At 41.7% G+C, this 27,810-nt stretch overlaps 1 protein-coding gene across 1 annotated transcript; it reads left to right on the forward strand.

The window, feature by feature from the left end:
* The first annotated feature begins 6,945 nt into the window (after positions 1-6,945).
* pxmp2 (peroxisomal membrane protein 2) lies at positions 6,946-26,773 on the forward strand. Its single transcript, XM_048242530.1, has 5 exons — positions 6,946-7,209; positions 7,576-7,698; positions 23,866-24,028; positions 26,151-26,270; positions 26,352-26,773. Exons 1-5 carry the CDS (start codon positions 7,100-7,102, stop codon positions 26,418-26,420), a joined length of 585 nt encoding a protein of 194 aa, XP_048098487.1. The 5' UTR covers positions 6,946-7,099; the 3' UTR covers positions 26,421-26,773.
* The last annotated feature ends 1,037 nt before the right edge of the window (positions 26,774-27,810 follow it).

Below are 27,810 nucleotides of genomic sequence, written 5' to 3' on the forward strand. Positions count from 1 at the left end.
CCCCTGTGCAGTAATTCATCCCTGGCGGTGAGGTCTCCCACTCCCGGCTCCTCCAGCACTGAAGACACCGTCTCCTAGAACGCAACTTGCTCCTCCATGGAAAACGTGCCCAAAACAGGTGCTGCTTTGGAAAGCAGCAGACCGTCCTGATCCACTGGCTGTGGATATAACCGCGTTTGGAGGGAGTTAGAAGACAGGTATGAAGAAAGGAGAGGAACTTTCCCACCCTCGATTCAAGTCCTGTTGCTCCTCCTGATTTGTTAGATGTTATCAGCTGTAACTGCAAAGCTGGGTGAAAACTGTGTATACATGTATCTGGAAAGTGCAGCTGTGCAGCTGCAGGCCTGGCCTGTACTAATTATTGTTTCTGCAAAGGCAGTGATGTTACATGTGGCAATATAATTACATAGCAAAAACAGCAGAAGGACAAGGATGAAGAGTCTGGAGAAGATGGCGACAGGACAACGGATGAGGACAGTGAGGAGTAGTAGAGGCTAGTTCTTTACTTTGTTACTCAATTGTGGCCAGTGAATAGCTATTTCCAAAATGATTGTGGAATTCAGAAATAACTTGAGGATCCAAATTATTCCTAAACACTGAACATTTTTATCCTCCAAAAATCCGTCTAAATCGCCCCCAAAAACTCAGCAAAATCAGCTTAATGAGAGTAAAAACGTGACCAAACCAAGTTTAAATAGTGATTTTGAATCTTGAAAATGTCAGATATGGATTCAGTATCTCCAGTAACCCCTAAAAACATACTAACATGGTCCATTTTGGCCAAGCAGCTCTTATAATATGATCAATATAGGTGATTATGCTAATTTATGCAAATTAGCTCAATTACACAAATTGCCCAACATATGCAAATTAGCATCCGGCAGTTTCTGCATGCATTGTTTCCATCATAAAACTTTGGTGTACTCAACATTTACGGGTTCACCTTTCTGTCCACTGGACTACTGGTGGGTATTGATTGAGCTACTCAAAGACATTAGACACTTCAGGACACACTTCTCAGGATTGCCAGGCAGTCCATTTGCCTCTACCACGAAACACAACATCACAACCAGTGAGGGAATGGACAAAAAGCATGCCATCTGACAGACTTACCATGACCAAATTCAATCCACAGCTCCTCAAAGCCTGCATCCCGTAAAGTCCCAAAAACACTGACTGCAATAGCAAGAATATCTGTGTCACAGGCCTTAATCAACACAGATTTCTTCTGTTGCGTATGTAACGGACGCCAGCTATCTTAGCTGTGTGTGTGGAATGTTGGTGAACCTCACTCCCTGACGCCTCAAGAGTGCTGCTGGCATGCGAGCTAGTAGCCTGGGCTTTTAGCTCAATTGTCAGCACGCTTGACTCCCAATCCGAGGTGCTGCTGTTCGCGGGTTCGAGTCCGGGCAAGCTTAATCACCCAAACTGTTGAAAAAGTCTTTGAAAGAAACCTTACCTTTCTCAAGATGAGGGCCAACAAGCTCAGCAGCACTAGGGTGTGCAATGGCTTTTGATTCTAGCGTGAGAAGATCTCTGGACTCCTCCTAAAAAAGGTTGCCCAGGTCCTTCATCACACCAAACAACTTCTGGACCTTGTCTTTGAAGGATTTCCGATACTTGCTAGTCTGTTCATGGTGTCGGATATCTTCTCTAGCTACTTTGGCCTGAGATGCAGACTCATACTGAGAAACCAAATAACTAAACTCTGGTCCAGATACCATCCATCGCATTAGGGCTGATGGGTTTCAGTTATTCCAATGGCACCACCATCACCTTTGACAATTGCATTGGCCTGTTCATGGGCTTGATCTAAAGCCAATCCGGAAAACTCTTTGTGGGTGTTGTAGACCACAAAGTTCCCTTGCTGAAATTCATTGGCCAACTGAGGATGTGTTTGTTGTAAAGAGACCATGTCTCTAAGGTGTATGGAAAGCCATTTAGTATAGTTTACATTATTGTTTGCAAAGAAAAAGTGGATGAGTGCAGACAATGATTGACAATAAAAAGTGAAGTTTGCTTCCCTGAAAGACCTGATCAAAGAGAACATCACCAATTGCATTGACATCACAAGCTCCTAGAATTGAAAATCTTTGAAAAGCAATTATGAGTTAAATATTGATGCTAGCCTTGTCTTGATACTTAAAGTATTTTTAAAAATATGTATATTTAATTAATTTTAACTGACCCACCCGCAAATGAGCCGAATATCATTAAAATATTTTTAACCGCGGATGACCGCTCAATTTCGGGCAGACCGCACACATGCAGGCAAGCAGACACACATAAACGCACACACACACACAAGCACAGACACACACAAGCACACACACACACATAAAGACACACGCACACATATACACGCACATAAAGACACACGCACAGTAGACATGCAGGCATACTGTACGTAAACACACACTCACAGGCACGCATGCACAGACTCACATGCAGACATACACACAGGCCCGCACATAAGCACACGCACGCCATGCACACACACATAAACACAAACACGTACACACGTGCATGCACAAGCACACGCACACGCACACCACACACACACACACATAAACACAAACATGTACACGCATGCATGCACAAACACACACATAAACACACATAAATATAAAAACACACACATGCAGGCAAGCAGGCAAACACACACATAAACACACACACGCCATTACCCCCCACACATCCACTCACAAGCGAACACACACACACACATGCAGGCAAGCAGACACACATAAACGCACACACACATAAGCACAGAAACACACAAGCACAGACACGCACACACACATATAAACACATGCATAAACACACACACACACAGTAGACATGCAGGCATACATACACAAACACTCACATGCACACACACAGGCACGCGCGCAGACTCACACGCACACATACACACAGGCCCGCACATAAGCACACGCACGCCACGCACACACACAAACATGTACACGCATGCATGCACAAACACACACACATGCACACACACACACATAAACACACTCACACACAAACATAAAAACACACATATGCAGGCAAGCAGGCACACACACACACACACACCATTACCCCCACACACCCACTCACAAGCGAACACACACACAGACACATAAAACACATGCATAAACACACACACACATAAAGACACACACATACACACACAGTAGACATGCAGACATAGATACACAAACACTCACATGCACGCACGCAGACTCACACGCACACATACACACAGGCCCGCACATAAGCACACGCACGCACGCCACGCACACACACAAACACGTACACGCATGTACAGTATGCACAAACACATACACATGCACACACACACACACACACAAACACATTTACACACACACACACAAACATAAAAACACACATATGCAGGCAAGCAGGGCACACACACACACACACACATACACACACCATTACCCCCACACACCCACTCACAAGCGAACACACACACACACACACAGACACATAAAACACACACACACACACACACATGCAGGCAAGCAGACACACCCACACACACACGCCATTACCCCCCCACACACACTCACAACCGAAAAACACACACACAGAGAAGCACACATACACAAAAGTAAACGCACATGCACAAATAAACACACACTAATTTACATACTCAAAGTTGCAATAATAGGAGATGGAGACAAATTGACATGTGTAATTTATTTTTGGGGAGAGACTGTGCAGTGTGCAGGACTGGGCGGCGGTCATACTGCGCTCTGCGGTACATCTAGTTTTATGTGCGCTTCCATATTTAATCCATTCTGCTTACTTTATTAGGAAAATACCCAAATCAGGGACAATGCATGCCATGTACCATTGTTATGATACACAACAAGTCTGGGCAAATTATTATGAATGTTTCATTGTTTTGCTTTAAGCTATACATGGGGAAACTCGTAGCAGGGCAACCACAAAACCGGTTCCATGTGTTCCAATGGGATGATTAAAGTTCTCAAGAAACTGATGATTAAAGTTCTCAAGAAACTTGAGGTTGGTGTTGCACTGAATCATCTTCCTGAATCTCAATGTTCTGGGGGGTATTCCAAATATGTGGCTTAGTAACAAACCTGGGTAAGTTAACTCAGATGTCTCTTGTAACTTGTTAACTCTTAATGTCTCCTGTATGGCTTCATTCTCCTTACAAAACAATGCCGTAGGGCTCTCTTGTTGTAGGAGGCTGCATTGTTTTGCACTTTTTGATGTCACTACTTACAAAAATACACACCTTATTTTGATACAAAATACGAAACCATTTTCTTCAACAAAATAAAATACAAATGACAGCTTACTATTTTGTATTTGAAATACTTATTTTAAACACATGTATATCAGAAATACTGCCTATCCCTGGCATCAACTCAAACTAGGTAGGCTATAGGTAGTACTGATTTTTCTGCGTTTGTGTTTTGTGTTTATGTCCATTTTGATCCAATTTGACCGCTTTGCTGCCCACCCAAAATCTATAACAGCTCACCCAAATGCAGTAGGCTAAAACCCTAGTCGTTGTTTAATATTAACCGTATAGGCCTAGGCTATATCGAAATCATGGTTTAACCCAATTTCTATCACTCTGGAAAGCCTGCTCTCAGCCAGGTTTGCTTGTGCAGTCAAGACGTAATGTGAACGAAAAATATTATTGGTTAACACCCCTGCGAATTATCATCCCTGAACTTCAAGCCCATTTTGTGCGGTGCAGACATCGTTACTCTAAGTAAAGTGACTTTTCCTATTACATTGAGCACATTCCGCACTTTTATTTTGTGTTCAATGTCCTTATGGTTGATTAAGATTTGCTGCTTAAATAAAATGATGCAATTATTAGTAAGATGGCCCACTTCGAGATATGACATTTGGCCGTTGGAAGTCTGTGGGGTGTACTACGAATCTCGGTTAGCGAGGTATGCAGCATCATCATAGCAGCATCATGGTATGGGAACTCCACAGTTGGAGATTGTAGTACTCTGCAGAGAGTAGTGCGCTCAGCTGAACGTAATATAAGAACTCAACTCCCTGCTCTACAAGATATCTATTCCAGAAGAGTACTCCTAAGAGCCCAAAAGGTTCTGAAGGACTCTTCTCATCCTAACAATGAATTATTCCTACCGCTGAAATCAAGAAGACGCCTATGTAGTCACAAAGCCAGAACTGAGAGACTCAGGAGAAGTTTTTATCCCCAGGCCATCCGAACTCTGAACTCACACTATACTGACTTTGCACTCATTCACTCCTCAGCACTCATGACCCCCCCCCCCCACACACACACCTACAGTACATGACTTAGCACTTTTACATCCCTCTCCCTATGCTACAGACCTTTTATTTATTTTCTTATTTCATCACACGTCAAAACACACACACACATACACACACACACATATCTGACTTTCTCCAACTTTTGCACATCTCCATAGAACTTTTTATTTATTATTTTTGATTTCTCCTCCATCTATCTACCCATGTCCTTGATTGCCTAGCCTTTCTGCCCCCATCCCCCACCCCACCCCCATCCCCAACACACACACAAAAAACACACACACACTTACATCATCACTGTCATCACCTCACATACATACAGCACACTGCTTGCTACAGTAAGCCTCCTCTACATACTTTGCTGCACCCTCCCTACATACACAGCACACATCTTCACTGTCATCACTCACATACATTATACATACAGTACTCTGCAATAGTAAGTCCCTTCACCATACTTGCAGTACACTCCCCCCCCCCTCTCCCCTACATACACAGCACATTATTTCATCAGGAAGCTTCTCCAACACACATATTGCACACTGCCCTCTCCCCACATACACAGCTCTGTTTTAGTGTCGCTATATCACCATGGTATCTTATGCTGTCAACCAAACCTGGTCGGGAGGAGGTTATGTGCTAAGTTATAGCTCAAATCGTGTAATCTACTAGCCTGGGTGTTCCCATGCTGCCTTGCGCGCGATTTGATTCACGCTGCTAAGGCAGCCTGGAGACCATGGAGCAAATTTTCGCCTGAGATAGGGGACCAATCACAGAACAAGGGGGAAAGCAAGACAATGATGAGCTATGCACAGACGCATTTGATAGACATCCGTGGCACCCAATAAACGGATCTGGGCATTTTTTTCAAATACGAGAAAATTAACATTTGGTTCCCAGACCACGTCTCATTGAGAAGTGGTGGCGCTAGCCAGGCTAGTAATCTACCGTACACTGACCAATCAATTGTCTTAAAAACGAAGTTATCTCACGTGTAGGATTCTGTCATATATCTTACAGGTGGAACTCCGCCTCTACTAACATTTTGGATCTCGAATGCGCTTTAATAGTGCTGTGCGTGCAAATATCCCCCTATGGACGTGCATACCATACAACAACTGATGACAATTGATTTATTTGATGTTATAGGTTAGACACAAAAAAAGACCGCAGTGTAGATTAAGCTATCGCTCATGAATGCGGAAGTAATTGTTTTTAAATAGAGGCGGCCTTGTGTGCATTCACGATTGGCCAACGTCATCCCAACACTGAGAACGCGCACAGATCTGAGCTGAAAGCCTAGTTTTACAAATATATCACATAACTGCAATCGTAGTATCACTTAACGTATACCCCTGAGTCAAGGCTTTGTCAAGCCTCGATATGTCTACATAGCCTAGATATGTCTAACGTGCTTCGTAGTAGGCCTATACCCCACTGCTCTCTCTAATGCTTTTTTCAGCATATCAAAATTAAGGTGTGAGAGTGCCGTGCTCATGCATTTGCACTCATGTTGGGTAGCCAAATTGTAGCAGTGCTGGCTACAAGCAAACGTGCGCGGCTTCATAGGCGTACACCTATTTTTTTGTGTGTGTGCTCATAGTTTACACATTCGTGTGTAGGCCAAGGCTACGCAAGTAAACCTCTTTCGCAAGTCATGTGCACCCTGCCAATCGAAGGCTGCAGCTTGGCTATAATTGGTTGCAGTGGGAACTGGCTGCATTGTCTCCACCAGCCACTGGTCTAGAGTTGGGCTGTGCATAAAACCCACTTCAATCACACGGGAGAATTGTCGAAGATGCCTAACCAAAGTTTTCCGGTCGCCAAAACAGCTTTTCCAACACGACTGTTGCAGCAGTACGCAAATTTACTGAGGCTGTACCCAGTCATCACCAAGTCTGTGACAAGGTCTGTAGACACCTCTTTGTAAATATTTCGTTAGCTATGATTTTTTAAAATTTAAATAATAGCTTAAAATCTATATTAATTTAGCTCCCCTACAGATTATTGAGGGTGTTTTTAAACGAGATGAGTGTATTTCGATATTGAAGAGGATACTTTCAAGCTCATAGGTCTGCAAGCACCCACATTAAGGAAAGTGACCTTTGCACCCTTTAGTCAATTTTTGTATTTGTTAACATCTGTCCTGTCGATCATTCCCTGTCCTTGAAATAGGCTATTAACACTGATCAATTTCTGTTGTTCGCTTGTTTTGAATGTGTTTTGTCATCATCTGTTTATTGTTATTTAATGTTTTGGTATTATCATTTGCAGTGGCATATTGTCAGCCTTTGGCAACCTATTGTCACAAGGCCTGGAGGCAAGAAAAAAGTCCAAAGAAGGTGTTCCAGTCAGGGTCCTAAATCGTGGTGGACTATTTCATTATGCTCTTTATGGGTATGTAGTTTCAATTTGAAGTTGTTAAACCTACCGAAAGAGGAAACAGTGTTGTAATTGGTGTAGGCTATTTACTATAATCTTTCACAGAATAACAAACTGGTAATGATATTTTCAATTGATGGCACCCTACTTTGTGTTCAGTTAAAAAAAATGTAACCAGCAATTTCATTCAAAACTATATATTTCCTGAAGGAAATACCAGTGCATGCAAAATGTTGGTTGTCCATGGTGGTTGCTAGGTAGTCATCAGTGGTAGCTGGTGCAAAATATTGTAAGTGGGGGACATATTTTCATATTCAGAAAAATATGAACTCATACATAGGCCTACTACAAAAAGACCCAACCAAAAATCCTAATGCCAATCACCAGAGATAAGGTTCTATTGAATATGAATGCACCTCACATTCTGCCACTTGTCATGTTAAGTATGATTATTTCCATTCCATCATAAATGTCTTAATTATGAGGACTACTATCAGTACAGAATATGTTTATTGTGTATTGCACATCCACCAAATAAAAATGGGCCGTATTCACAAAGAATTTTAAGGCTAAAAGTAGCTCCTAAGTGGCGAATTTAGGAGCAACTCCTAAAAATAATGGGCGTGTTACTCCTAACTTTAGGACTCATTTTTTTTCACTAAAAGTAATTCACAAAGCATTTTAGACCTAAAATTAGCACCTAAGTCTGGGACCGCTTAAAAGAAGTCGAGAGGACTCCTAACTCACTAAGACCTATTCACAAACCGCTTTTTGTGGCATTTCACGTTGCAATGTTTTGAAATGCGTATGTGGCTACAGGAGCTTCCAATCGCGAGGGAACAATTTTGCATTGTAGGCATAAAAGGGATGCAATAACGCCACCAACAACAACCAAAACTACTCATTGTCAACATGTAAATTAAATGTAACGTTTTTGTGAATCAAATTAAAATGTTCTCCTCTTTGCAAACGTACGGTGACAGATTAATTAAATAACGTTGCAAAGATACTGCATCAATCCGTATGTTTCAGGCTTCTAGGCTATTTGTTTTGCCTTACTCTTTATTCATTTAGGCTAGGCCTTTTTATTCAGTTATTCATCATCTTCCGTCCTTTGCACTACTTGTGTAGCGCACGCATTCTCAGACCTGTCACCTGTCACTCATCATCGTAAGGGAGGTGTTGGTGAAGACTCACTCTTAGTTTAGGAGTTGTCATTTTTCCTTACTAAGAAAGGCTTTGTGAATAACTTTTAAGAGAAAACTCCTAGCTCAGGGGCGGAGCTTGAGGGGGAGTGCTGGCCTTGCGCCCCGCCCGGGACCCGAGGGGGTGAGGGGCCTCCCCCCTCCACCTCCTGGTGGGACGGGCCTCTCCCACGGCACAAGGCGGAGGAGCTAAGATCATGCAAACGGTTTCTTTTCAATCATTTTCATCAGAGTGGGACGTATTAGGCTTATAGGTTGCCCCAGTCAGGACGAGTTATGACTCACGGTTGCTGAAAAGTTTTGAAATTTACTTTGATGATTTAGTAGTGACTTTATTTTAACTCTCATATTGAACTTTACGACGTGCAAATTTACAAAATTGGATCAACGATATTGTCTCCTACAGACGTCAATGAGAGAACACTTACACTTAGCCTACATGATTGTAACGTCGGCGCACAAGACCTTGTTAGCGTTCTCCCACGCAGGGCATGCTGGGATACGGGGGTGAACATTTGGGGGTTTATGTCTGTATTTCTCCTTAGTTTTGAGTGTAATGTTAGCGTCTTTGTTGTAACATCTTTCCCTTTTAGTTCTCCCTCGTGTGTGATCCTTTTTGTGTGGGGGGCTGCGTCCTTCCCTGTATGTGTAGTGTGTGTGTGTGTACTTGACCTGCTCCGTGTGTATTGTGTTCTGTGTCTGTGTCCCTGCTCTCGTTCTCAGCTAATAAACCTTTTGATTGGACAACTTTGTGTGTCGCTATCAAATCGTTACATGATTTTGGTTTCGATTTTCTAATTGGAGTAGGCCTAAGTCTTTGTGACAACACGTCATGATACATTTGATGTTTGATCGTTGTTTTGGTATGAAGCATCTTTTACGTAGCCTAATGAATGCGCTCTAGAAAGTGAAAATAGCCTAACCTAGGCCTATGCGCTCTGTGTCTGAGCTGTCTGTGCACGCCCCAAGAATTGATTACGTTCCTCAAATGGAGAACACATCAATCCCATGGTATTTTTGTATCTAAAATGCATGAAACATGCAAGTTCAAAATCCCACCGTAGGCTAGCCACCCACATCTCCGTTTCATATTTGCCTAGGCTACTAGCCTACAATAAATTGAACAAACTCAACTGACAACAGGTATCTACTGATTCGGTCATTGAGACTATGAATACAGTAGCCTACAACAAACTTTCTGTCTTTCTGAAGTTTATTTTTGTATTCCAGGGTACAGTAGCCTAATTGCATAATGTCTTGACAATAGTTTTTCTTACCGGCTTGCTGTTTAAACTGACTGCACCGCTCTGAACTTTCCTGCCAGGTTTATGACGTAAACCGCATCTCGGCTCTGGCATTGCCTAAACTCATCGTGTGGGAAATCAGATTATCTGTCAATATTGGGCTTTGAAAGTAAGGGATATTTGCTCAGTAATAGTAGGCTACATTTTGTAACATTTATAGAGAAAGCGAGGGGAAGTTAAATTAGAAATTAGAATCGTTGGAAATTGAAAACACATACAAAAAAATATTCGGGGCTTTTTGAAAAGAGATTCGGGCTTGAGCCCCGAAACCACCCTAAACTCGCCAATGCAACCACCCAGCAGTAACTTCTGCATTCAGGAGATTTGCACCGCCCCTAATTTTATTTTTGACTCTCTTCCGGCCATCGTTAAACCTCTGAGCCATTCTCCAAGTTAAATATCATTAAAACCACCATAGAGAATGAGAGAGCAAAGAAAATGGACATACACAGAGCATCGCGGACGAAGTTCGCTGGAGCAAGGCTCGTCAGATGCCCTTCAAATAGTGCTGCATATTATTGTTGTTGTTTTATTATTAGGGGTCATGTAGCCTAATGTTTTAGTTGTTGTTCTCTTGGTTACACTCCGTTGGCTTGCTCTCCGTGGCGCTGACGCTTGTAAGACCCGCTGTTGCGGGCATGTGTAGCCTATGTTGTAAAATTATGTTATGATGAGTTTAATAAAGGGCCCGCACATGTGCCCCGCCCCCGGCCCGGCTATGACTTGTTCCGCCACTGTCCTAGCTAAAATATTTTAGTGTGATTTAGGAGTACTCCTAGTGGTAAGATAAAAGGCTTTGTGAATACGGCCGCAGGCCAACAATGTCTGTTGCATGTGTAACCTGTGTTGTGTTGAATCTGCGCGATTCAGCCCTGCACACGCGCCACTCAAACCCAAAACAGCAGCACCTGGGATCGAGGCGAAGCGCTTAACAATTGAGCCAATAGCCCAGGCTACTGGCTCGCATGCCAGCAGCACTCTTGAGGCGTCGGGGAGTGAGGTTTACCAACGTTCCACAAGCACAGCTAAACTAGCTGGCATCCGTTACACATGTTCAATGAAATACAGAAAGACTTGACACCAGCGATAGGCAGAGCCGGACAGTAAGTATATACTTTACTTGTATATTAATATTTTTGGAAAACGTGTGACTTTCACCCCACTATATTTGAAAGACATACTATGAAATATGATAATGCGATAGACCATATTTTAAGTTATTAGCTCAATTTGCACTTGGATGTGGTAATGATGGTGACAGTAGATACTTCATCAGAACATCATCCATGTTCATGGTGAAGTTGGTATGAAATAAGACATCACCCGACATAGTGGTAATGGTAAATAAACTACTCAACTTCTCCTGAATGTTTTGTAGTTGGTGGTGAAAATGTTTTAGATTTGTAAACAATGAATAACAAATGTTGAGGTTGGATGTAAGGAACTAAAGGTCTGTTCAAGCCCTACACTCTGTTCCAATTCACATACTTCCGTCAGTAGCCTACTTAATGAAGTCTGCCAGGCTATGTGCACTGTGTTCTTACTCGCATAGTGAGTGAATTTCAACGGGGTAGTGTCGTCTTAAATTAAACATCAACTCCGTGCACTGAACAGAAATGATGACGTAGGCCTACTGTTACTGGTAGGGCTGTAACGCTGTAACGATACACCAACCCCACGATTCGGTTCGTATCACGATTTTTGACCCACGGTTCGATACGAACCTCGATTTTTCTTTTTTTGGAGGGGGGGCTAGACATTTTATTAAATAACATTTAAGTCTATACCAGAACCATTTAAGAATGTATGTAGCCATACATCTGTAACATTAAAGGAACCGTATATAAGAAATGTATTTCAATTAATCATAAAATGGCCCTGATATGTCACTAGACATTAAGAAATGAGTAGTGTTTCGGCATCCGGGCTGCCAGCTCTGCCAGTCAGGGGGGAGGGGGAGGGGATACACCGCTCTACAGTAATTTGAAAGTGATTGCAGTACCAGTTTTGGCCACAATCGTACATACGGTTCCTTTAAATTGATATTGGTAATACGTTACAAATTGTAGCTGTGTTAAATTTTGGCCTTTGGCTCTGAATCCATTTCCCATTCAATCTTTAAACAACAATGGAAGAAGAACGCATACACGCTGCTCGCACGCATAGACAGTAAAGAGGGGAAACTTGCTCGTCTGGTGTAGCCAATGGAAGCATATCTTTGCGAAAGTTCTGTGGCCATTCCGTATTCGTCAAATACGGTTCTTGCATGATTGATCAAGGACTGAAAAACAATTGCTTTAGCTCACAGGCCTTTTCTCCTCCGTAGGCTACTGGCGTAACAATAGCGCTGAAAGTTTTGTGGCATGCATGACTGTAAGTACGTAAGTCAAATACGGTTCTTGCATGATGAACCGTATTTGACTTACGTACTTAGTGTTTGACTTACTCATTTGCACCATCACCATGACACTCATTCACACAGAGCACCTTACCTTACCTTACCTTATGCACAGAGAATCACAGGCTCAGTCCCTGCCTCAGTCATTGCAAGCGCCTCTTGATTGATTAATCACCCATTGATTTAGATTAAGTGTTATTTAGTATAATTTGTATTTTGTATTATAATTTTGTATTTTAGTATATTTAGTATATTCTTTATCTTCTACTGTCCTTATTGCTTAGTTGTGTTTTTTTTCTTTATTTTTTTTAATATTATATACTTTTAATGACTTTTTCTGCTGTTAGTGAATGTGTGTGTGTTGTCTGTATGCTACTGAGACCTTGAATTTCCCCTGGGGATCAATAAAGTATCTATCTATCTATCTATATATCTATATATCACTGTGCATTACCTAAAAGGCGTTTTCATAAGTTAGGGTGGTGTGGGCGATTACTATTGAAATGTAAAAATGGTGGATAATGCTAAAAAAATTAACCTAAATTATTAATTGCACAAAAAGATAGCTTTTTTTGTTAAAAAAAAAAAATTTAGATCCCCCATGCAAATTTTTAATTGAGCAAACTGAACACAAATGTTGGTAATGTTGCATATTGATATTAAAGTATTGAAGAATCAGATGAAAATACAGTTCCTTAATATGTAAAGACTTATAAGCCTACATAATAGGCCTATTTAAGCTCAACCACCCTCAACTCAACACTTCAAAGACCAAAGAGATGGTGGTGGATTTCCGCAGGTCAAATCCCGCTCTGCTACCAGTCTCCATTGATGGGGTCAATGTGGAGGTGGTAAACACCTACAAGTATCTGAGCTTACACCTGGACAATAAACTGGACTGGTCAGCCAATACTGAAGCACTCTACAAGAAAGGACAGAGCAGGCTGTACTTCCTGAGAAGGCTGCGGTCCTTCAATGTAAAATATACAGTAAAAACAGATAATGCAGAGATAGTTACAATGGTGCGGCTATATGGTGGTTGCTATGCCAAATAAAGTGGTTGCTATGGTGATCGCTAGGTTGGTATTATAGTGGTTGCTGCTGGGTTGTTGCTAGGGTCATTAAGAAGGTTGCTAGGTTGTTGCTATGGTTCATATCATGGTTGCTATGCCAAGTAAAGTGTTTGCTATGTTGGTTGCTAGGGTAATCATTTGGTTGCTATGCTGGTTGCTAGGTTGATATTTTAGAGGTGGTTGCTAAGTTGTTGCTAGGGTAATTAAGATGTTTACTAGGGTGTTGCTAGGGTACATATGGTGGTTGCTTTGCCAAATAAAGCGGTTGCTATATGGGTTGCTAACATGTTGGTTAACATGTTGGTTGCTATGGTGGTTGCTAGGTTGACATGGTTTAATTGAAGTTGATAGACAGATATTTTAATGATTATTGATAGACAAATAGATGTGTATCAGTCGATAGCTTAATGGATGTGTATAGATAGTTTAATATGAATGAATGGTTTGAAACGGATGGATGACAGACAGTTGGATGGAAAGTGCCTTGTATTCTTGTTGAATAGAGAGAGACACAGAGAAAAATGGGGCCTAGTTGAGCAGGAGGCTGCTGGAACAGGTGCAAATCAGTTTAAACGACCCATTATGATGCCATAATGCCCAATAGAAAGTCAATGAGAAAAAATAAGCTTGTTTTTTGTTTATATCGCAAAAAGTATACATTAAAAAAAATTAAATAAATGCCAGCCTGGTCCATTTGAAGACCTAGGTTAGAAAGTGTGAATTAAGTTATTTTATTTATTATTATTATTATTATTATTATTATTATTATTATTATTATTATTATTTATCTTTTGGATTTTTGTCACTCAGGGATAATGTGTACCTATATAGGTCAAGTACAGAAACAAACAAACAAAAAGAAGCAACAGAGATGGTTTAAGACTTAGAAGACAGTACAGTACCTTTTTATGCACTGTAATAAGACTAGGAAGAACAGTACAGTGCATTTTCATGTACTGTGATAACGTGGTCACCCATAACATTAATACTGACTGGGAAATCCAGTCTGTTTAGGTATAACGTCAGCAGTAATATTAACCCAGCTAATGTTAATGTGGCTAATGTCACATTTCAACCTTAGTGTTTCACATAGCATATCTTAATGCAGATATTGAATTAAAGCAAACAAACATATTGTCTCATTGCAGGGACAGTGTGGGGACTTACTGTAACTGTCACAAACGTATCTCATCCATATGCATGGCTAGGCCACTATGCGTTTTGTGTGTTATGGAAGGGCTGGTTCGGAATGCTGAGGGAACATGGGGCTGAAAAGTACATAAGGCTGATGAAGCATAGGGCCTAAGCAGTTTAGCAATACTGTGGAAGATCCAAAGGTTGAGGCATTGTAACTATTCATGGTACTGATGGGACTGCCCTTTTGGATTTTATGAAACCTGAACCAAGACCAAGTATCGCAAAAGTTATTTGTTGGCTTTTTGATTTGCGAAATTGTTCACAATGAGTTCATTTTTGGTAGCCTGGAAAATCCAGACCCTGATAATCTAGAAAGATTAAGGGTCTGGCCAAGAAAAATGTAATGGCGCAACTCGAGGGGCGGCAACAAGCATGCATTTAAAAATCTCACTGCACGCAATTGGATAACACTAGACCATGTTTACTCTGAATGATTTCGACTTCGACGCTATCGGATAACACTACGACCAATGTACTGTCCTCCAATGTTGCAGCTGTCTTCATGAGTTTAGCTGGTTCCCCGAAATGTTGGGGTAAAAGTAACGTGCATCATTGCTCTTTGCCAGAGTGTCTCGCAGAGACAATTCCATTGTGCTCTCGTGAGAACTCTGGATTTCCAGGGTACATTTTTGGAGGGACAAGCCTCAAAGAAAAGGTTTTTTTTTTATTTGTGGTCAATTTGCTTCTACTTGTCAAAGGAAATCAAAATCTGCCGCAAAGCTACCAAATTGTAAGTGAGCACATACCTGAACCAATCTTTGATCTGCTGACATCAAACTGCTGACATCAAAAAGCTGTGAGCCTTTAAAGGGACCCTATGTGGTTTTGGCCATTTCTTTGCTGTTTTCTCACCGCAGTTTTCTCTACTGAGCTCCCCTTACAGCTTCAGAGCATTTATTTTACGACACTCCTCGCTCGGTCAGTCTGCCGTTTCCTCTTTCCCTGTTCCTCTGACAATGATTTACTCACTTTCTGCTTATTTTCGCAGGCTGACGAATGTCTGAGAAACTCCATCGCTACCTTGTTCTAGCCGGTGCCTGGCGTGTGTGTGTGTGTAGTGCTGTAAAGTAGTTTGTTACATCGCGAGACCGCAAGACTTTCTGACTCTTACCGGACCAAAGTTGCAAGGCTGGTTTTTCTGCTCACAGACACTAGGGGGAAGCAAGACAGCCACCATTCACCCCGGAAAAAATCATATAACCATTCCAATGACTCTGAAGCTGTTAAGTTAAAGTAAATTAAGCTAAAAAAAATGACGTTCCCCTTTAACAGAATCCTACATCGCTGTTTGGACTATTCGTTTTTGCTCAACAATAATAGCATAATATGTAGCACAATGGGATCAATGTTTCAGATGGGGGAAATATATGCTTTCACATATCAAAACTCCAAGTAAGTACTGTATGTAGCTAACACTGCTGTAATGTCATTTTCCTTGCTATTAGTGACCTTGCTATAAGTGAGCGAGATGTAGACATTGTAGTGTTTTTTGAAAATATCAACTGGTTCATAGTCTACACAAGGTACTCAGACATGGTTAACAACACAAAGCTCACATATTGAAGCATCCTTTCCTAGTATATAGGAAACGCCCTTAAAGGGCGTTCTTTCAACGTGTCTTGGCAGGGACAGGTATCTAAGTCTCATGACCTCACCACAGGTTTGCCTCAGGGATCAGTATTAGGACCCTTGCTTTTCTCTATTTAAAGTATAAGTATAAGTATATATACTCTTTTGATCCCGTGAGGGAAATTTGGGCTCTGCATTTATCCCAATCCGTAAATTAGTGAAACAGCACACAGTGAACATACAGTGAGGTGAAGCACACACTAATCCCGGCGCAGTGAGCTGCCTGCATCAACAGTGGCGCTCGGGGAGCAGTGAGGGATTAGGTGCCTTGCTCAAGGGCACTTCAGCCGCGCCTACTGGTCGGGGTTCGAACCGACAACCCTCCGGTTACAGGTCCGAAGTGCTAACCAGTAAGCCACGGCTGCCCCCATTTACACCACTTCCTTAGGTGAGACCATTCGCTCCCATGAATTTGACTATCACTGTTATGCAGACGACACTCAACTTTACCTGTCTTTCCCACCTGATTACTCTAGCGTTTCCCGCCGGATTTCTGCATGCCTTAAGGATATTTCAGCCTGGATGAAAGATCGGCACCTTCAGCTTAATCTCTCAAAAACAGAGTTTTTGGTGTTTCCAGCTAAAACAGCTATTCCCCAACAGATTAACATCCAGCTTGACTCAACTTCACTGACCCCAACTAGATCGGCACGTAACTTGGGCGTTGTATTTGATGACCGACTTAACTTCTCTGAGCATGTAGCTTCTATTGCAAAATCATGTCGGTTTATGCTTTACAACATTAGGAAGATCAGACGTTATCTGACACAAGATTCCACACATCTTCTTGTTCAGACCATGGTCATCTCTAAGTTGGACTATTGTAATTCACTATTAGCTGGTTTACCCGCTTGTGTAATAAGATCATTACAGCTGATTCAGAATGCTGGAGCACACCTGGTCTTCAATCAGCCAAAAAGGACATATATGTAACTCCTCTCCGAGTTACTCTCCATTGGTTCCCTATAGTAGCCAGAATTAAATTTAAATCTCTCACTTTGGCCTATAGGACTGACTGGATCTGCTCCTAGTTATTTTAATTCAGTAATCAAGCCTTACATCCCCAACCGCCCACTGCGGTCTTCTGATGAGCGTCTGTTATGTCGACCAGTCATAAAAACTAGGTCTAATTCAAGACTCTATTCCTCAGTGGTTCCATGTTGGTGGAATGAGTTGCCCAGTGCTCTCCGTTCCTGTGGTAGTTTTGGGTCGTTTAAAGGAGAATTCCGGTGTGATATTGACTTAAAGTGTGTTGAAACATGATACTGAGTGTGAACGTATGTCTCATAGCTCACCTCGGCCTGTCCCCTGCACTCAGAAATCTGGCGCTAGTTAGCCAATGCTACCAACAGTGTTTCGTTGTGGTGCCTCGGGCATCGGCCTAGCCATGCAAATAAATCACTGTTTTACACCATTTACGAGTCTCAAAGTAGCTCCATACTTCATTGGTAGACTTCCGAGGGCCTTGACATTTAAAACGAGACATGGATAACTTTAAAAAAGCACTGGTAGTTTATTTACAAGACGATTTATACAGACAGTACCTTAAGGAATTTTACCGTTCAACGCCATCTTGAATTTAGTCAGTCATCGAATTCGAAGTCGAAGGGCAGTCTTTGAACGAACAGGTATGATAAGGAATCAGATTCATTGATCCCTTGGTCATTCATTCAAAAATAATTCAGTGGAAATGCATGGATTCAGTTGCTTCCAGTAGCCCCAACTGGAATCCATGCATTTCCACAGAATTATTTTTTGGAATCTGATCCCTTATCATACCTGTTAGATTCATCAACTTGTCGTAGCTTATGATATCTGATGAAACAACCACAAGATGCTCTGTCACATCAACAGTAAGAGTGGCAGATACTTTTTTCTTGTCTTTCCATTTGTGTTCTATCTGCCATCCCATTGTTCATTGTGACAACTTGATGACCACAGAGGCTATAGCGTTTTGTAGAATTCTGGGGTATTCTTACTGTATTCTAATGTGTTCATATGTTACTTCTGTGTGTAGTATACAACAGGGAGCGGTCCATATCATTGTACATAACTGTGCCTTAGGCCTGTGTACCAGCAGGAAGGTCATACAGGCTGATGTTTAGGAACATCCGAGGAACATCAGTGATAACATGGGCCGAGGGAGACAGCATGTCTGCCTATTCTGGCCAGGGCCGGGTTGTGTACACTGGTTGGCACCTGCCACGTTGGCATGATTGACGTTTGTATATTTTAGTATAACAGGCTTTGTCTTAGGTTTTGACTCGGAGATGGATCGAGGAAGCGACCCGAGGAGCATCTTCTGTCGGAAGGCTCAGCAGCCGCTTCTAATAACAACCACAACTGTTGGACTCAGTTTTACTGTTTGAGACTTGTTTGAGCCTGTGTTCTGTTATTCATTGTTGTACCATCTACAATAAATCATCATCTAATCGCCGATCCTGATCCCGCCGTCAAGCTTTATTGACCATCTTCAATACAAACATTACAACTAAAACACAACGCAACAACCAGAGAATCTAACATTTGGTGCCGTGACCTTCTGCAAAAAGGAGAAGAAAGACGACAACATTTGGTTATCGACCCGACCGCAAGAGGAGAGGCAAGGCGAGAACATCCAACGGGTTCAAAGAGACTTGAGGGCAGATTTTGGATTTTGAACATCTGTAAGAAGAGTCCATCTTGGCACCCTGATTGACGTGACTGAATCCCAGCTGGAAGCCTGCCAAGAGGGGAAACACTGCTGCACTGCGCACCCTGCATGCAGTGAAGACATTCTGACCAGGTGAAAGTAAAAAATCTTTACTCCTTTATGCGGGGAAAAAAGAACCAAAGTAAAGCTAATTTATTAGATAAATTAGAAATTAAAAGCTGCACATTAATGAGAGTATTGAAGTTTGTGTCATTAAGTGTTTTGACAAATAACGCACCTATATCAATGATTGATGAGCTCTAGATGTCATTTGATATAAGAAGTTTTCTGGAAAAAGTAAAAGGTCAAAGTGTACACATATTTTGGGTAATTGGATAGATTAGGTGAGCGAATTAAAAGAAGTAATCGATTAACTACGGACAAGCTTGGGGGATTAAATCTTTTCTTTTTCTGTACTGCCATTACATGTTAAGCTGTGTGAGTTTTATGAGATAAATGCTGTGCGTGTGCCAATGAGAAAACAGGAGGAGTTGCTACAGTCATTATTTTGCTGACTCACACAGCTTAATGACTGTAGCAACTCCTCCTGTTTTCTCATTGGCACAGACTCTGCCTGACTTGGACTCAACAGCACCATATGCCATGGTGGAGACATCTAGAAGTGCAGTGGACATTGATAAAGACAGCTTCATTGGACAGAATGCTGCTGTTATGGGGACCCCACATGGGCCAAGAAACAGCACCCCACCTGACCAACAGCCAGCAGGTGACACAAAACAAATCATTCTGGCCCCATCAACAGCCACTGCTTTCTACAATCCACAAAGACAAGGAAGAACGTCTGCAACCAACCATCATCAAACTGCTCCACTCCAGTATGTCTATCCACAGCCACTAGCCATAGCTTCAGTACCCCCCCCTCCTCCATTGTTGTTACCAATGCCACTGGCTAGCCCTTACCTCACCCACCTGTCAACTCTTTCCCTACCCCACCCCCACCTGTCAACTCTTTACCTCACCCACCCCCACCTCCCTCACCCCCACCTGCACCAGTGAATGATGGGGCATCTACATCCAATGCTGCCCAGGGAGCGACTGCTCCGGTAACAAGGCCTAAGACAATGAAAACCAGGCCAGCGATGGAGGACTGGGATGCCTGGGATGAGTCAGCTGACGAGGCACTCATATGCCCTGTGCGCACAGTAGCCACCACTGACGGCGTGTCTGTGCTTTACCAACCAGCGAGAACTGACAACACCCTCTATGCTACTGCCTTGCTTGAAGCACACATCAAAATTTAATTCTTGATTGGTACTGTCCTTTCATCCGACCTATTGAAGAAACACAAAATACCTCTGTCAGGCATCATCAATACAGCTGGTGGACCAACCGGAAAAAAATTCAGTCTGAAGCAGACAGCCCCAGTCACCATAGCCATTGGAGAAGGAGATGGTGAAGTCTTGTGGAACCTGAGAAGGCTAAAAAGAGAGGATCTCCTGGAACATCCTGCATGGGCTAAGGGAAGGAATGACTGTGGACTGTTGGAAATGGAACCTGTCAGACTGACTGGAAAACCACCTCCGTGTGTGAAACAATGTCCCATCAAGAACGGACAGATTGTGGCAGAATTGTTAGATGCAATGCAGCTGCCAAAGGAACTGGCAATGATCAAAGTAAAGGCACATACAAGGCAAGACACCATTAAAGCAAGAGGCAATGCAATGGCGGATGCCGTGTCAAGAACAACCGCAAGAAAAAAAGAGGGAGGGATAAATAAACGACTAACGAATGGACCCGGAAATGGAAACACGGACGGATCTAACGGTAACAGGAACATTTTTGAAAATGACGATGAGAAATGCATGATGAGAGTGACAAAGAAGGTCAACGAAACATCTGAAGGGGGAAAACGGGAAAGTTTGGCCAACATCATAGACATGCAGAACAGCTCGAGCCGAGAAGAAAAATGGATTTGGATTGAAAATGCGGCGAAGCTCCATGATGACAACTTGTGGAGGTTTGGAACACGAACAGTGGCTCCAGAAAGTCTTCTGCCATATCTGACGCGCAAATTCATTCACTTGGACACGTGGGGTGGAAAGATAAGGAACAGATTCATACAGGTCTGGTGGTCACCGAAGTTCACAGCAACGGCCACAGACATCGTCAAGTGGTGTGTCACCTGTCGGCAAAACAATCACGACAAGAAGGTTAAGTGGCCAATGCTGAAGACACCAGCTCCACCAGGACCATTCAGAGTTCTCCAGATAGATTACATCACTCTTCCCAAGTGCAAAGGCTACCGAGATGTTCTGGTTGTCCCGTGCAAGTTCTCCAGGTGGATTGAGGCATTCCCTGCACGATCTGGAACTGCACTACACAGTGCCAAAGTCCTCATGAAAGACATCATTCCCCGATACGGATTGCCGGAACAGATCTGCTCAGACAACGGAACACACTTCACTGGAGCAGTCTGCGCCGAGGTGGCCCGCATGCTGAGTGTGCACTGGTCCCTGAACTGCCCATACCATCCAGAATGGATAGTGGAGTGAGCGAACCGGACTTTGAAGGAACGGCTGACCAGGAAACATCAAGAAGGCATTCCCTGGGTTGACACCTTACCAGCGGTCTTGTGTAGCATGTGAGCTACAAGCAACAGAGACACTGGACTCAGCCCATTCGAGATTGTGACTGGCAGGCCTTTCTCGGCACCAGGAACGATTGATTTGAGGAAAGCCGACATCCACCTGACATCGGATGCGATGCTGACTTACTGTGTGCAATTGACGAAGGCAGTCCAAACAGCGGCTAACCAGGAAGAGGCCTGGGGAGACCCTCAGGAAGGAGGCCAGGACAATGGGTGATGATTCACAAGCCCCAAAGGTTAGCGCAAGGGGCAAAGTACGATGGGCCATATCAGATTTTGTTGATAACACAGTCGGCAGTGAAGGTCCAGGGTGAGAGAAAAGTGGATACATGCGAGCCATTGCAAACTAATAGAACCGCCGGAAACATGACACGCTTGGGTACGAATTCTATCTGAGTTTCCGCCGATCTTCTTTTAGGGGTGAGGTGTGAACTAGAGGGGGGAAGATTCACGGGAGACTTTCATTTTGACAGGGAATTTATGACGTCAGGAGAAATGAAAGGTTAGGGATCCGAGAGTAGAATCTTTCTTTGAGAACCCGAGCATGCTCAGAGTGCTGTGGTAGTGGACTCTTCTTGACACAAACTCATGTTATGAAAAATTATAGACTTAGATAAGTCTTATAATTGATTTTGATTATTAAATATGTGTAATTACTGATATATGAAATGTTTAATCTAAAGGATACGATTGCAATTGCCGATTTTTGAGAATGATTACAGTTAAGCTAGATCGAGAGGGGGGAGTAATCCTGTAGTCCTGGTTCTAGAGGTGGGTTTCTGGGGACACCCGTAAGGGAGCTGAACACGCAGCTACGGGTTAACTGGGGACTCACTGGGGGACCAGGGTTGGGAAGATGCTACACCCCTATAATAGAGGATTTTATATATATAATATATATATATATATATATATATATATATATATATATATATATATATATATATATATATATATATATACACACTGTTGTTTTCATGACTATCCTTCAACTGATACTGCTCTTTCTTTTCACTCCACATGTGCCTATGAGGTTGCCGGGAGCCACAGACAACATCTGGGACAGAGACTTTGCCTTTGAACTGAACAGTTGCCGGCCGGTTTCCTGAACTTCCAAAAGACTTTGTTTTCTTTTTCTTTTGACTCTTAGAATGTGAGATAAAATCATCAGCAACATAATCAGTTTTTAAGTTTTCTTTCAAGGTGCCTGCACTTCTTTTCTGTTCCTTAAAGTGCCTGAGAAGTAATGCTTGGTTTGTTATCTGTTCTTTAGACCACATCAGACTCCTGTTTATTTGTTTTGTATGATCTATAAAAATCTTTGTTTTTGATTGATCAAGAGGGGGGACTGTAGAATTCTGGGGTATTCTTACTGTATTCTGATGTGTTCATATGTTACTTTGTGTAGTATACAACAGGGAGAGGTCCATATTATTGTACATAACTGTGCATTAGGCCTGTGTGCCAGCAGGAAGGTCATACAGGCCGATGTTTAGGAACATCCGAGGAACATCAGTGATAAAACATGGGCCAAGGGAGACAGCATGTCTGCCTATTCAGGCTAGTATCTCCATCTGGCCAGGGCCGGGTTGTGTACACTGGTTGGCACCTGCCACGTTGGCATGATTGACGTTTGTATTTTAGTATAACAGGCTTTGTCTTAGGTTTTGACTCGGTGACGGATCGAGGAAGCGACCCGAGGAGCATCTTCTGTCGGAAGGCTCAGCAGCCGCTTCTAATAACAACCACAACTGTTGGACTCAGTTTTACTGTTTGAGACTTGTGTGCCTGTGTTGCCTGTGTTCTGTTATTCATTGTTGTACCATCTACAATAAATCATCATCTAATCGCCAATCCTGATCCCGCCGTCAAGCTTTATTGACCATCTTCAATACAGACATTAGAACTAAAACACAACGCAACAACCAGAGAATCTAACAATTTTGTCATAGTATATTGTTAACTACCTAAATGTGAGAATAGTGTGAGCCATAATTCTCACTTTGAACCTTATATGATGCAGTGTCAAAATTATGTTTTTAAAAATGATCAATTTTGTTGTTGATATGGTTGCAGATTGTGTGTGACTGGTCCTGTGAGCCACTACTATTACCAGCTGGTAGAGTTACTGTTGCCTGCCTCTGTGCCATTCTGCATGATTAAGAGACTCCTATTGGACCGGCTCATCTTTGCTCCAGCTTTCCTGTTGCTTTTCTTCTCTGTAATGACAATTTTGGAGGTAATTGAATTTTATCAATAAAATGTTTTAAAAATTGTATGACATTGTGACCAAGCATTCCATATGCAGTTCACAACTCTCTTTAGCAAAAGGTTTATGATATTTGAGCTTACACGTTTGTCTGCCAGATTTACAAAATTTAAGTGAACAAAACAGGAACAATAAACCTATACAAATTAGATTTATCTCCTGAGACATCCCACCATGGAGTTTGTTTATTTTTCCCTAACTAGCGTGGTGAAGTGCTGTGCCTGGTTGCATAAAACCCCCTCATAAGTTTTTCCATAAAAATGTCCATTTCCCTTAAACTTCTAAGTTATATTTAAGGGTTTCCCTAAGTGAAATTATGATAAGTCTTAAGGTTTCTCTTAAGTTTTGCTTTTTCCCTTAACAAAAAAATTGGAATTGAACTGAATTGGAATATCCTTAACCTCTCAAAAGTTATGATACATTTAGTGATCAGTGATTTAGATGTATTTGGTCTATAAGAATAAACCATTTATTTGTATATAACCAAATGATAGTCAATAAGAATGACATTAAAAAAACATACATTACCAGTAATACTTGAAGTAAATATACTGTATATTTAAGACCATTTCGGAAGAGACATAAAATACATTTGATTCAAAAGATACAACTTCCTTATATAAATCAATTTAATATGAAAACTATATACATACATAAAATGTATTATTATTTATGAAAAGCTAGGAATGCAATCAACTTCAACATTAGTCAAAAATCAATGTGTTCTAAACATTTGAAAGTAGATTACATAGAACAAGCCTGTGGAGAATGCAGACATACACACATATTCATACAAACTCACACTCACACAGAGGAGGGTAGGGAAAGGTGGGGTAGAGGACCTGGAGGTTGAACACAGAAGAGCTATTACAAAACGCATCCCCTTCTACAGAATGCCAAATCTGAAAGCAATTTTGTTTAACAATAAAACAGTCACCTATCGTTACACTCCAGGGCCATACAAGCTACTTTAGTTTTATTATTTAAGTTTTTTATAACAAAGCTAACAATTTCTCTGTGACTCCTTCTGTAAACAAATGTGGACTTGATGGAAAGACAACAGAGTAGTATTTTGAGCAGCTGAAGACGAGGCTGAAAAACTGTATCGACGGAAATGCTTGCCAGTTGTCGTGATAGATTTTCTCTAAAGTCTATCAGGCTGTAGCTACCTCTAGATTCAACACCAGATTCTGCATTGCGCTGCCAAACTTGAAATAATAAGAAACTACTGACTGAGAAAAAGTGTTTTCCACCACTTCTGCGTCTTTTGGCATACACAATTTGGTCAACACCCCCATGTATTTGTAGTGATCACTTACCACAATAGGCTGACAATAGTTTTTTTTTGTCCCAAACTGAATTGTTCTTCACTAGTCTACATACATCAGTCGAATCATTCGTATTGTGGAAATTGGACAGTCAGGTTACTGCACGTGTCCAATACAGTGCAAGTGTCCTTCCACTTTATGCTAAGATATTCTATGCCACCTCATGTCCCCATGACATTATTTTTGAGGTAGTCCATCAAATTATGCAGTTTCCTAAGACAATCTCGATTTTTTTTCTGTAGCTGGATCTACCACATGCAGAGCAGCCAACAAAGCCTTAAATTATTACGCAACATAAACAATTTGGCCCATGATCCCTGCAGAGACTTGGTTCCCCAGTAGCAATGGATATTATGGAGGGAAGTGAACCCCATGTAAATGATAAATCCCAGAAACCTGTGAAACTCGTCTGGGGTCTCTTCGTCCCATGCCCCTGCACTGTTTGCATATGACGGCCTAATAAGCACAATTAAAATTGTAACGAAATTAGAATGGTCAGGCACGTAAGGGTTAACTGTTGCTCATCTGTCCATCCTTGTAAAGTCCGCCTGAGCTATTTGATTGACCCGAACACCTATGGTTCAGACATAGAGACTTCTCAATGGACTGACTCCAGATCAAATTTCCCAAACTCAAATTTTGTGGGTGAGGTTAATTCGGGCTGGTTTTTAGGCTGTGTCATCAATAGCATATTAATGAAAACCAGTGGAGTGCATACAGGACTAATGTGTACAGTTTTATAATGACAAACTGAAATCTCTTAGGGCAAGACAAGACAGGACCTGAAGGATAAAATGACAAAGACTTATTGGCCTGCACTGAAGATGAACTGGTGGATATGGACTCCATTCCAGTTTCTTAACATCAACTTTGTACCTGTGCAGGTGTGTGGAATATCAAATACTATTATTTGACTTCAATATGAGAGCTGAAAAAAATTCAAACATTTATTTCCTTTTTTACAGTTTCGAGTACTCTTTGCCAATATGGTAGCGTTTTTTTGGTATGCATATTTGGCATCTGTCAGAAAGTGAGCAAGTTTTCCAACTGTACTTCCTTCTCCTTACACCACTCTGCCCTTGGAACTGCTTCTTCAGTGCCATGTTTTTTCTTCTGAAGACAATTTGAGTCTTGAAACTGATCTATTACTGTGTGGCTCTGTCTGATAAGATTGTAACTTGAATGGTATCTGTACTTTGTCAGAAAATCTGCATAGATTGTAAATTGCAGTAAATTGCATACATTTCTACAACATAACACTAACAGCTTGCATACATGCATACGTGTATGGCTATGTTGTCCAAAGTGAAAATAGTCTACCTTGTGATTGCGAATTGACTTCTCAAAAGTATGTAATTGTTGTGATTTCAGTAAATGTCTTTTGTCATGTCGTCTTTCCTGCATATTGTCTTTCTCTTATGAAAAGGTTTTAGAAGGGACAAACATTTTAGCTGAGCATAGGCACCCCCTTTCTTCATATTCAATAGAAAGGACATTGCCAATTGCTCCATTTGGTGCAGAACATACAGATAACAGAACAATCCAGTAAGTTATACAGCAAATGGGTAAAGGCATAGTGGATGGAAATTGCTAGTGGATGTCAGAGGGCAACTTCTTATTCCACAATGTATTGGTGTGACTTCTGACTGTGAAACAGAGGCCCACCAAACATTCCTCCATTTAAAAAATATCCTTAAAATGAATTTTAAATGAAATATTTTTTATTTTTTTTGCAATCAGTGAGAAAAGTGAATAATTTCTTGTCTCTAAGTTGTAAACAAACTGTGAAAATTGGTTTGGAATTGGTTAGGAATACATGTGTAGTGTGTATAATTACAAAAAATTGAAGGGCAGGGCTGGAATTTGGAAGTAAAACAGGGGCCATAAGTATACATACCCCTATGTTAAATTCCCATAGAGGCAGGCAGATTTTTATTTTTTAAAGGCCAGTTATTTCATGGAGCCAGGATACTATGCATCCTGATAAAGTTCCCTTGACCTTTTGAATTAAAAAAGCCCCACATCATCACATACCCTTCACCATATCTCACGATTGGCATGGGGTACTTTCCATAAGATCATCTCTCAATGCAAATCAAACCAACTATTAGGCTAACTGAAAGCAATTTTGTTTTAACAATAAAACAAAGTCACCTATCATTACACTCCAGGGCCATACAAGCTACTTTAGTTTTATTATTTAAGTTTTTTTTATAACAAAGCTAACAATTTCGCTGTGGCTCCTTCTGTAAAGAAATGTGGACTTGATGGAAAGACGACAGAATAGTTTTGGAGCAGCTGAAGGCGAGGCTGAAAAACCATGCCAATCTCTAGGTATGGTGAAGAGTATGTGATGATGTGGGGCTATGTTAATTCCAAAGGCCAAGGAAGCCAGTGTAGTGATGCTAGAACAGGAGTGATGTT

This window comes from Alosa alosa, chromosome 5 (assembly GCF_017589495.1).
Source record: "Alosa alosa isolate M-15738 ecotype Scorff River chromosome 5, AALO_Geno_1.1, whole genome shotgun sequence".
In the NCBI taxonomy this organism is placed as follows: Eukaryota; Metazoa; Chordata; class Actinopteri; order Clupeiformes; family Clupeidae; genus Alosa; species Alosa alosa.

Excerpts from the sequence above, each read along its gene's own strand:
- pxmp2 (XM_048242530.1), top strand. The coding sequence starts at position 7,100 with ATGCCTAACCAAAGTTTTCCGGTCGCCAAAACAGCTTTTCCAACACGA. Across the intron at positions 7,699-23,865 it reads TTTCATTATGCTCTTTATGG|ATTGTGTGTGACTGGTCCTG; the intron begins GTATGTAGTTTC and ends ATATGGTTGCAG. Across the intron at positions 24,029-26,150 it reads CTGTAATGACAATTTTGGAG|GGCAAGACAAGACAGGACCT; the intron begins GTAATTGAATTT and ends GAAATCTCTTAG.